At 43.9% G+C, this 12,843-nt stretch overlaps 1 protein-coding gene across 2 annotated transcripts in view; it reads right to left on the reverse strand.

Moving 5' to 3' along the window:
* Nucleotides 1-12,843, reverse strand: part of LOC122087636 (DNA polymerase I) — a 154,820-nt gene that overhangs the window by 61,840 nt on the left and 80,137 nt on the right. For both annotated transcript variants that reach the window (XM_042656835.1, XM_042656834.1), the window contains one exon: nucleotides 3,223-3,273. In XM_042656835.1, the coding sequence (XP_042512769.1) occupies nucleotides 3,223-3,273 (51 nt within the window). The remainder of the gene's footprint in view (nucleotides 1-3,222; nucleotides 3,274-12,843) is intronic.

A 12,843-nucleotide genomic window follows, 5' to 3' on the forward strand; every position in this document is an offset into this window, starting at 1 on the left:
GATGCCAATGAGGAGCAATGGAAGCCGTAATGCGACAGGCATTAGTTTCGAGAACTCTGGTTTCAAGAAGATAGCAAAGAACAATATTAGAGGAGCGAATCCGAGTGCAGATGGATGTTCCATATGGTCCAATGGATCATAAAGAAGGGGCAGGGGGAGGAAGGGTCTGAACCTCTGGGGGGCTAGAGGTGGGCCTCTGATGACCAAAGACAGGGGATACCTAGGCATCCGATGGTATTCCTTAAGGGGAGAAGGCTTGGTTGACAAGGGGACCTTGTTTCCAGAAGTAGCATTACTGTTTTTGAGAGCACGCCCTTTAGTCGAGGCTTTAGAGGAGCTCGGCTTCTTAGAGACAGAAATTCTTACTGGAGGCAGGCAAGTGCAGGGGCGCAATATTAGTATCAGAGGGGCGAGGAAAAGTGGCATCTACATCGCCAAGAGAAGCATCAGGAGCACTGGGGTGGACGGAAGGGGGTGAGGCGGCTTCAGAGGAGGAGGTCATAAGCAGGCATACAAAGATATAATAGAGGAAGCTTTGGCCGAAGAGCCTTCATCAAAGGATGTAGCAGCAAAAGAAGCAGCAGGTGGGCAGGCAGTGATAGTTCCAGAGGAAGTAGCAATTGGCAAGGCACTGAGAGCAGTTGGAGCGGGACCAGAAGCAGCGGCAATAGGGGGCAATAGTGCAGGAAGGGCCTATGCAGACTGCAGACGACGAGGATAGCCTTCCAAGGCGCCGTGATGACTATGCAGGGGAGTAGCAGCCAGAAGGGCAGCAGGAGTGGACGTAACAAAGCCCAAGGAGGGGCTACAACCAGATCAGCCAATGCCTGAGGTCGATGGGGCAACCAGCTGGGCAGGCAGCGGCAGGCGAGGCATGGTGGTTGCAGCAGAAAGAAGACCAGTAGGCGAGAGGGAAGCTCTCGAGAAAACGTGACCTGAAGCAGAGGCAGGCGGTCAGAGAGGAGCTCTCAGAAATTCTTCAAAGGTACAGAGAGGTAAATAGGGCAAGGGAGAAGGGGAGATGAGATGACCCACAAGGGTAGTGGAGGGATCCGAAGAGTCAGGAATATGGTGGGTAGTCGGATAAGAGGTGGTAGGAGGGTTGGAGGTGGAAGGCAGGGTTATATGAGGAATATGGGTTATCAGCAAGAGCCGGGTTGATGAGGCTCCGGTGAAAAGGTTGGATCGAACCAGAAAGAGGAGGGCCAGAGGAGGACACACTAAAAGAGACAGTTAGGAGACCTGAACTGAAGATTGAGAAGAGTTTGACTACAGGTAGGAGACCTGAAATTGAACCAGAAATAGAAATTCTGAAACTGAACTTCAACTAGAAAGTTAAAATATTCCAAGCGGACAGAGATCTAAATTTCCATTAGATTCATTACTAAGCTTGCTTTGTTGCAGAAATATGATCAGTCCGAGAGTGCTGGAGAGAAGAGAAAGAGGTAAAAACCTTTCTGATTCGTTCTCCAACTATACCGTGGTTGTTTCCAACGGGGATCCCTCATTCTGAAAGGTTATGGGGCCGGCCGTTAGGTCCAAAGTTGTATGCATCTGCTGTGGTGCCGATAGATAACAAATTTCAGAAGACAGATTTAAAGCTAAACAGAATAGGAATCGGCCAAACAGAACTAGACACGATTAACAAACCAGAATTGGAAGAGACAAGCATGCACTGGAATAAATGAGAGAACTTTGACTACTTAAAATATCAAGAGAAAAAGATGATCAGAAGAGGATATGTAATTCACGAATCACCACTTGAATTACTACCTTGGAATCAACAGCAGACGAGCTCTGAATCTCACAGAACCAGACAAAATCCAAATTCTGTTCTACTCTCACCTTTCTTTTCTCATCTCTCACCTTTTACATCATTTTCTTTCCCTACATTTTATATGGATCCATGTAGCCGACCTCATTAAGTTGGGATAAGCCTGAGTGTTGTTGTGTTGTTGTCCGAGGAGGTCTTAACTAATTAGGATTTAGGATACTAAACAATAATGTAGAGAACAGCTTGAAACAGGGATTGATTAATACAGACCTAATCCATTCCAACTAAAACACTTCAATAACAAGTTAAAATACAGGAATAGAACTCTAACTAGATCCCACAACTAATAAATCACGTGTTCATTCTTCCACCCATATTTTAAGCCCACCCATATTTTAAGCCCATTAAAGTGATCCAATAAAATAAACATTTAATTATTTATTTCCACTAAATAAGCCCACTCCTGTACTTTATCCGCATCACTTGTCATATGTATATCTTCTCCCTGGAGCTATTTCTTTCATCTCTATGAGGCTATTCATCACTTTATTAAGTTGAAATTGAATGACATTATAAAGATTGCTATCACACTCAGTACTCTGTCTTCATTACAGAAGATGGAATCTTCAGGCTCTCATACCAAAACAGTCACGGTTATAACCCCACATCTTGTAATATGATGTTAAAACAAACCATAAATAAATCGCTCACTGTTTCATTCCTTGTGTGTCCCTAACGTCTGTCATCCATACCTGCTAAACCTTCTTTCAAACCTTGTTTCAACTTTCATGTATAACCCGAGAGCCTAATCTATTTTCGACCACAGCCACACCAGCAATACTGACCTTTGTTGCAGCCCTAATCAGACTGATAGGAGTAGAAATATAGTGGATGACCTTAGGCACTCATTTTTGGCATCATAGAGGTAAGTATAATAAATACTTACATATTTTAACAACTTTTTTTTCTTTATATTTATAATTTTGTTTAATAGTTATATTATATGCTATGATGAAGATGAACTTACTTAGTTCATTCACTTTATCGATTTGTTTTACTAATGAATATCTTGCATTGATATGAATCTTTAACCTTTATTTAACATATAAGTAGAATTATATAATGTTTAATATGCTATTTGTGCCAAATAAAATTGTTACATTTAGGGGAAATAAAAAAACAACAACAACACCAGAATGCTTTATTCGATAAGGCGATGCCTTATGTCGCCCAATCGCCAAAGCATTTCGGAAGACCCTCAAACGCCTCAGTCGCCTTACCGCCTTAATAACTATGCTCCAGATATTTCTTAAAACAAAGTGTCTATCTAATAGAATAAAATGGAGATTAGGAAATGCATTCCATGGATTAATTTAAAGACTTCCAATTTCGTCAATTACATTCTAATTCAATTATATTGATTCCCTTAAACAAGTAACTAGGCTTACCAAATTTGGAGATCAACTTGACAGCATTTACTTCTCCAATACCTTCAACCCCTGCATTAAGAGGAAAAAAAACACATACTTTCATATATCAACCCATATATATTGTCTGATTCGCAAGTTGCAAGCAATAATTGACTAAATTTAGGGAGTGAAGCCCTTAATAGAACTAGAAAAAGCAAAGCGCAGGGGGAGCACCTAAAAGAAAACGGCTAAATGATTTGACTAAATACCAAAGATAGAACTATCGAATAAGATTCTATTGAAGCAGACAGGGGACATTGAGAAATGAATGGGATACACATCTGTTGCAAATATGCTGAATTATTTAAGAGAGCTCCCACTACCAAACTTGAGAAATTGATTCCCAAGGACACACAGAAAATCAAATAAAACAGCAGCCAACTCTGCCACATTAAAGATGGCACTCAAGAGCAGAAGAAAATAATTCCAAACTAATAACAAACATGATCAGTATACTTAAGAAAATTTTCCAAAACAACCACAGGCCTTGAAGCATATCAACATAACCTGAAGTATGCTAATAGGAAGAAGGGAACCAGGCCAGTAGAACAGCCTGCAGATCCCCTGTTTAGAACCTAATGGTTCAACTGAACTTGTTTCATGCTGGACCAATGTCCTGGGTGTTTTCTGGTTACTCAAGCCAGCATCTTGGGAGGGGGGTTATTAATTGTTTATTCTATTTCTTTGATTTCCCAGTAATGTAATAAAGAAAGGTTTCTAAAACCACATAGGAGTCTTTTTAAAGTTTCCTGTTTTGATTAGGAAACTTCCCTCTTCTTCACATGTGGAGTCTCGTAGTACAGTTTAGTTTCTATTTTAGTGTTAGTGTGAGACCTCATCCTATTGGCTCAGAGTTCCCTAAATCCAATATGATTTGGGTTTTCTCCAGTTCTAATTATCTGTAATGGCCATAGAGAAATCCCCACATTTTCTACTATATAAAGCTAGGGTTTCTACCAATATGATGTGTGAGATTCAGATTACTGGCTCTGGGACGCAATTGTTACCTGGTGAGATGCAGGTCTAATCAGTGGGATGTTGATCAAGCCTTGAGTGGGAAGCTCAGGTCATTATATTCTGCTTGTTTCTTCTATCAGTTCTTGGAATTTCAAGTAAGTTATTCTCATGTTCATCTTGTGCCATGAAATTGTTAGGGGCTTTGATAGGCAATCCCATTCCTCTGCCGCCTTACTCAAAATTGACATTCACAAAGCCTTGCTCCATTAAATGGGAGTTCATCACAGAGGTCCTCCTCAAGATGTCATTCCCCCTCTCTTTGTCCACTAGATCCATTCTTGCATCTCCACGCCCCAATTCTCATCTTAGTCAACAGTAGCTCTGCAAGTTACTTTAACTCCTCTAAGGGAATCAAACAAGGCTGCCCCCTATCTTTTCTGCCTCTCGTTTGAGGTTCTCTCCAAATCTATTTAATACCCCACGGACCAACACCTCATCTCCCCCATCCCCAAATGCAAATCCCTCCAGCTCATTTACTTAGCCTTTGTCGATGATCTCATGATCTTCTCCAAAGCAGACCCTAGATCCATCTCCAACATCATGTCCTCCTTCCACCTCTTTGAAAAGCTCTCATGGCTTAAAATCAATCTCCTTAAATCCCGCCTCTTCTTTTTCAGAATCTTTGACTCTTCCAAAGCCCATCTCCTTGAGATCAGTGGCTTCTCTTTAGGCTACCTCCCTATAAAGTATCTCGGATTGCCTCTCATCAGTGCCAGGCTATCGGTCCACCACTGCACTCTAATGTTGGACCTCATCAGAAAGAGGCTCCAACTCTGGAAAGGAAAACTCCTATCCTATGCGGGTCTCCTTGAGCCTATCAGATCTGTTCTCCAATATATGTACCTCTATTGGTTTAGAATTTGCTCTCTCCCCAATGCCACCATTAAGGCAATTGAGTCCGTTCTTTACTCCTTCCTCTGGAAAGGAGGCAAATTCTCCAAATTCCTCCATCTTACCAAATGTGGAACTATGTCTCCCCAAATCGGAAGGGGGCCTGGGTCTTAGGATAATTAAAGAAGATTGGATAACACTGCGGGAATCATGAAACTCATCTAGAAGATTGCTTAAAAACAAAAAGGCATCAAGGTTTCCTGAGTCTACTCCTTCCTCCCGAAATCAGACACCCTCTGGACTGCCTCCTATTCCTTCGATGCTTCTTCGGTCTGGTGCCATATTCTCAGTAACAGACCTAAAGCCCTTGAGGCCATCCACTACACCATAGGGAATGGCTCCTCGACCTATCTCTAGCTCGACTCCCGGCATCCTCTTGGCATCGTTGCCTCTATTGTCAGCTATAAATCCATTTATTCCTCCGGTCTCACTCGTTTTGCTATGGTCAACACCATCATCAGAAATGGCTTCTCGACCCCCCTTCTCCCCCCTCTTGCGGACATTTGGTCCTCTCTCCCTCCCATCCCCCCGAGCCATCGTGGTAGACAAGATTTTATTTCTTGGACGTCGTCCTCCTCTGTCCTTCACCTCTGCCTCTGCTTCGGATTTTATTCGATCCAAAAGCCCCCTCGTTCCATGGCGTAAGCTCATCTGGTTTAAAGGCTACATCCCCCATCATAGCCTCACTTCTTGGCGATCTATGTGCAAATGCCTCGCCACCCAATCCATTCTGATCTCTCACCACATCCAGGTCCCTCCCTCTTGCTGCCTTTGCTGGAATGGAAACAAAGATGTGAATCACATTTTCTTATCCTGTCCCTTCTCCTCCTAGATTTGGAGGAAAGTTTTGAGTCACTGATGGCCTTCGAGAAGAAGTGTGCTCCCTCTGAGTAGAGAATGGATTTGGGTTGATATGACATATGCCGGTTCATCTGTTTGCAACACTATAGGAAAGCTCGCCTTTTGTGCCACCATCAACCATATCTTGAGGTAGATCCCCACTTTGGGTTAAGCTATCACAGGAGGAAAGCCCAGCCCAAAAAGGCCTATCGGTTCTCACTTAAGTCCACTTAAGTGGCTAAGTTAATAGTTATAAATAAGGGCCCATTGGACCCATCGATTTATTCACTTAAGGGTTAGTTCATTAGTTAGCAATAAAGGCCCATGGGACCCATCGATTTATGTATTGAAGCCCATTAGTGGCAAGTAGCTAATTGACTAGTTAGTTACCTATTCCATTCAGATTTCTAATGTTAATCCTAGTAGGAGTACAACTCCTAGTTCTAATGTGACTGCTATTAGCTAGTTTCTGCCCTCTATTTATAGAGGAGCTTTTGTACTCAGATTTCTGAGCATTAAATAAACAAATATTGCAGTCAATTACTTAAAACAGCTGAGATAGCTGTGGGTGAGATGCCCAGGCGGAGATAGCCAATCCCACGGTCCCACCCACAATTATCTTGCTTCTTCTATCTCTTTATCTTCAGTTTACTACTGTTAATTGCTTGCTGTTCTGTTTACTGCTACTGTGAGAAGTCAGAGAGAAATTCAGATCTGTCCAAGTTGTCAAAACCAGAATCGACGTACAAGAATCTCCCATTCTTGAGGCCTACAATCTCTCTCATTCCCCATTCTGTGATCAGATTGAGTAATCACTGTTAAGGGTTGTTTTAGGCTGTTATAGGACCACTCGATCCTCATCTGGAACCTATCCAATAATCTCAGCTACTGTTATCGCAGAATTCTCTCTCATTCTCTCTCTTAGGTCTGAAATCAAGAAGTTTCATAACTTTCTGGTCAGCCGGCAGAATCCGTTCATATTTGGGGGGTTTTCTTTCTCACATAAGCGCTACCATCAACCTAAGTTGCAGCCCCATCAGAGCCCTACAGGCCCAGCCGCAGGGGTGTTTCCATGGTTTTAAGTATCGGTGCGTATCGTGCCGTATCGGTAGGCATCGGCACGATACATACCGATACGTATCATGAAAATTTTAAAACCCTTATGCATCGATACGTATCCTACAATACACACCGATAAGCACCGATACACCACCGATACGCACCGATACGTACCGATACTCTGAAAAATTCAAAATTGAAGTGAAATGTACGTTTTGGTATGTATCGGTACGTATCGGTATGTATCGGTACGTATCGGTGCGTATCGGTATGTATAGACCGATACACACCAATACGGTCATAAAATGGCCAAAATGGGTAATTTTTTAGAAAAACATAATTTTTTGAAGTGTTTTTGTTCCAAAGTTGCTGCCAACCATTTTTCTCTCTAACTAAAGTGGAAATCAAGGTTGGGAACAAGGATTTTACATTTATGGGAGAATTACAAACCTTGGATTCTTAGTGCGATACTCTCAATTTACTGTTTATGCATAATACATGTTATATATAACTTTTTTTAACTATTTTTTTATGCAAATGTGTATAAAAAAGTGTTTCCTATCCATTTATGTGCGTATCTTTAGCGTATCTTAGCGTATCTCCAATACGATACGATACCCTCCGATACGTATCTTAATTTTGGCCAACCGATACGACAACCGATACCGATACTTTAATCCTTGGGTGTTTCTCTCAATTAGGGTGAGTCTTGATTGGGATTTAGCTATAATCTTTGGGGAGTTAATTCTGGTCCTTATTTCCTTGCTCTCCTGGTCCTATTTCTGGTTATTATCAAGCTAGTTATTTGTCTTGTTTAGGGCGTAATACATTGGGGGTAGTTCTCTTTGAATCTACTTCTATATATTTGGATGGAAAGGAATTTTTGTAGATGGACTTTCAATTCTCGTTCTTTGAAAAAGAGTTGGAATGCCATCTACTTTGACATTTCCACCAAGATCGCCTTTCCCCATCACAACCCTGTCACTGATACCCCGAGGAATAGGCTCATTATTGTTTCCTGGGGCCTTGATACTCCTCTCCTCTCCGCCCCCCCCCCCACCTCCATTTAGTCTTTTTTGTCCCTTATGGCTAGCTGTTTTGATGCTTCTTTTGTGCTCAGTCTTCTCAGCAGCCTTGCTGTTTGAGTTTGTTCCTTTTGGTTTGTTTCCCTCTCCCCCCATTTTCCCCCCTGTATATTCTTTCCTCTTGGTAATGAATCTATTTCTTCATCCAAAAAAAAAAAACTTATTCTCATATTATTTTCAGATTATCCCTCTTATTTAACTGTTTTGCTGGGTTTTCTGAGGGCTTAATCAGATTCTGTTTTTTATCAATTTCCCCTGCACGTCTATGACCCGTGATACCCTGTTTTGGGTGATTTCTGGCCATACTAGGAGAAGCTGCTGTAACAGATCTAGCCATCAGATCTGCTATATTTTAAGAAGTTGTTCACTTCCCTAGGAGTTGCACTCAACCAGAATTTGTTATGTGTCTGTCTAGTAGTTTGTGAGATACCTGGGCTCCTAGTTTCGGGATCCTAAGTTTCTAATTCTGAAACAGTGCTGAATCATAAGATACCACCATCGGATTGTTCTCAGTTTCTGGGGTTTTAGTCTGCTGATTTAAAGGCATACTCAATTGGAGTTGTTTTTCCTCATCTACCGGCACATTCCAGTTCCCCGTTCTTGTTGTCTCTGCTGGAATGGTAATGAAAATGTCAATCGCATTTTCTTCTCCTGTCCCTTTTCCACCTCTGCCTGGAAGAGAGTGCTTCTGAAGTGCTGGCCTTCCAAAAGAATCATCCTCCCCCTAGCAAGAGAATGGATCTAAATCAACATGACCTTTGCCGGGGGCATCTATTTGTGATACTGTAGAGAAGCATGCTTTTTGTGCCACCATTAACCATATTTGTATGGAGAGAAATCTTCTTAGATGGACTTCCAACTCTCGCTCCTTTGACATGATTTGGAAAGCCATCTACTTTGAAGTCAGCTCCAAACTTAGATCCCTCCATCATCGCACTATCCGTAACACCCCAAAGAATAGGCTCACTGTTGTCTCATGAGGCCTCCTGGCTTCTACTATTTCCCCCACCCACCCCCCTGCCTAAGTTTTATTTTGTGCTGGCCTCTTGTGGTGTTGTGCAATGGCTTCTCTGTTTGTTATTGTTGTATTTTTTTGACGGACATATTGACCCCTCCTCCCCCCTCCCCTCTCTCCCTTGTATATTCTTCTCTTTGGCAATGAATTTACTAATTCATCCAAAAAAAGAAGGCAAAGGGATAATCGTGGGAGCCAAGGCATCCCACCGACCCACACACACATGTGCCCTTTGTACCCCCATGGTACAAAGGGTCCATGTAGCCACTTTAACAAAACTATAGAATTTGAGCTCTATTTTTCACTAGTATGCTTTGAATTCTGATCATATCTGGAACAGTCCTTATTCTTGCTAGTCTAATCTTTAAATATCTGTTCTGATTTCCACATCAGATAGTTATTTCTATTTTTGTCCTATTCTAAATCTAAGTGCACCTCTTGTTCCTCTCAATAAAGAAACCGTTGCTCAAGATTTTTCCAGTTCAAGAACTACCCTGATTGACCTCAAGTCATCACTCTTCATATAGATTATCATCCATGTTGTGCACTTGGATAGTATTATATCTAATTTCCATACTGTAGGGACAAGCAGTTTTCATTTTTGCCTCGATAGCTTTTGCTGGTTTGGGGAAATTATGACCTGTGTCTCTAACTTGACACAAGCCCTCTCTATTTATAATGAAATAAAACTCTAAAGGGACTTAAGGGTCCGTTTGATTACAACCATAAAATACCCTAAAACCCCTTATTACAATACTCCCCTCAAGTTGGTGCATGGATATCACACATGCCCAACTTGCACGAAATAGAATGAAAAAATTTATTACTAAGTCCCTTTGTAAGAATATCTACTAACTAATCTTCACTTCTCATAGGATTATTATTGAGAGATAAATAAAAATTTTGTTTCTGTCAACAATGTTCTCCGCAGACTAAGGGGATGACCTGACCTGACCTTTCCCATGCCCCTTTCCCCTCCGGTGGCCTCCTCCATCTGTCCTTCTCCCTCCACTGGTAGCCACCTCCCCTCCTCTGCTCCTCTAACCTCTCCCCCCTCCACTCCCCTATCAGCCATCCTCCCCTGAGCACCGTCCATGGAATTCTGTAGTCATTTCCACCACCTCCACCTCCCTCCCTCCCTCCCTCCACTGGACACACCCTGTTCTTTCACCCAGCCGCTTCCCAAAACTCCACCCCCATCGGCCTCTGTCCACTGGCCTTCTCGAACCAGATAATCTCAAATGGAGAAACAGCGTTTTAGGATCCTACCTTGGCAACCATCCACCTTTCTCTGTTATCAAAACCTCTGTTTTGAACCAATGGAATCCTGTTGTCTCTCTCTCCACCTATATGCTTGATAATGGGACTTTCATCTTCAACTTGCCGTTACCACTGATAAGTTTGCCACCATTAATGGCAGTCCATGGTACATGGGGAAGAACCCCATTTTCTTACGGCAATGGGATGAACACACCTCCTTCAACTGCTCTGAGCCCTCCTCCATTCCTCTTTGGGTTATCTTCCCCAACCTTCCTCTTCATCTCTGGTACGCTAAAGGCATCAGTCTTATCGGTTCTATCATCAGCAAACCTCTCTACTCTAACAAGAGAACGAAGACCATGGACTGTTTGTCCTTCACTAGAATCTGTGTCGAAGTTCAAGCGGACCAGATTCTCCCCTCTACTGTTACTATCATGGACGAGAGGGCTATTACTTTGTTTAAGAAGTAAAATACGACTGGTTGCCTCCCACTTACACCAGCTGCAAGTGTTTCGGACATAGTACTGCCCTCTGCATTAGAACAAAGTTGTCGACACCTCTCGATCTATACATCCTTCAGTCGCTATGCAACCTTAGGAACCCCTCTTCACTGAGCGTACCCCCAAAAGGAAAAGAAAAAATGGGAATCGCAAGTCACCACTGACAGAATCCCCCGCTGCTTCACACTCGTTGTCGACTTGGTATTCGGGCCTCTGGTCCTTCAAAGACGCCTTTGCCCTCTGGTCCTAACATGTTCTCAATACTCACACTGCCCGTCTCTGATGATGGAACTGATCTTCTGCTGCCTTGCCCACACGCCTCTGCTTCCCTTCTTGCTACTCCAAGCAAAGGATCTCTCCCTCTAGCTGGCCAGGCTGGACTCACGCCTACCTCTGAGCCGTTTCGACCATCCTCTGCTACCTCCCTTCCTTCCCTGCTCCCTCTCCTTGCCACTTCCCCCTCTTTAGCCGAATCCCTAATTTCCTCCCCACTTTCGCACTATTATTTAAACCAATCCACTTATGTCTCAACCAAGTTGATCTGAACCGCCTTTCATTCCTTTGAACCAATTCTTAGCGGTTCAACTGCTCAATACATTCTCCATATTCCCCCCTGATCACCCTCTTTAGCCAAAGACCTGTAAAATCCAAACTCCTATGCGAACCCACCCAATACCTCCTCATCCTTACCCGACCCGCCCACCTCCTCCATCCATAACCCGCGACTTCCTTCTCCCTCACCCAACACTTCTGTCATAATGCCTCCAATTTCTAATTGCTTCTATTCATGTTTAACACCGATGAGTCCTGTCACTGCCGCCCACCGCTCGACGCCGATCATCGCTGCGTCGGTTCTCTTCGCTGCCTCTCGTGAGGCTTCTGCCCCTCTTGCTGAAGCCATCTCTGTCAACCTGGTCCCCTTGACCAGCCAGTCTGTAGATTCTATTACTGCATCAACCTTGGAAGGTCTCAATTCTAATTCCTGAAATGCTCAGACCCCTCCTGCGACTATGGATGCCACCCAAGGCCATCCATGTCTCGACTCCTGATGTGCTGGCCTTGGATGACCCCGATGCCACTCCCCTGCCTCAGCTTGCACCTCCCGTGCCCAGCTCTTTGGACGCTGCCACTGCCACTACTTGTCATTCTGGCCCCCCTGGGCTCCTCTCCTAATGATACGGCTAATCCTCCAATTGCCTTGGGAGGCCTTCATCGACTCCTCTGGATGCCTTCGATGGACCTATTCAGCCCCTCCTACAACTGCCTTGGATGCTAACCCAATCCTCTGAATAGCTAGAACCTTATTGCCGCCCCTTGTAGCCTCTATCCCGTTTTGGTCCCCCTTCTGAAACCTCCACTGCAACCACTATCTTACCTAGCTCCCCCCCCCCCCAGGCTCCCTTGGGTTAAACTGCATCCTTGCTCGCCTCCCCCCCCCCCCCAAAGCCAACCCCATTGCTTCTGACCCCAACCTCTCAAAAAAGAAGAAAGGCACCACTGTCATTAGATCCTCCTCCAAAACCAAGACCATCCCTACCACTCCCTCCTCCCCCCCCCCTTAAAGTTGGTCCCTCTCATTCGAAGCCTCCAGCTCCTCTGAGCATTTGCTGCCCACCCCTCCCCCAGTTTCTCAATAATCCCTTGGACACTCTGGAATGTTCGTGGTCTTAACTTCTCATCTAAGCAAGCTGACATACGGTCCCGTATCCGTTCCTCCCATTCCAACATCTGTTGTCTTTTTGAGACTCGGGTCCATAAGGCTAACACCCCTCGAATTGCTTCCTCCAATGCCCCTTCCTGGTCCTTCATTTCTAACTTCCTCCATAGCTCCAATGGCAGAATTTGGTTTCTCTGGGATTCTCTTCACATCTCTACCCGCTCCTCTTCTGCCCAAGCCATCCATCTCTCCATCTTCCATCCTTCTGGTTCCCTC

This window comes from Macadamia integrifolia, chromosome 8, assembly GCF_013358625.1.
Source record: "Macadamia integrifolia cultivar HAES 741 chromosome 8, SCU_Mint_v3, whole genome shotgun sequence".
NCBI lineage: Eukaryota > Viridiplantae > Streptophyta > Magnoliopsida > Proteales > Proteaceae > Macadamia > Macadamia integrifolia.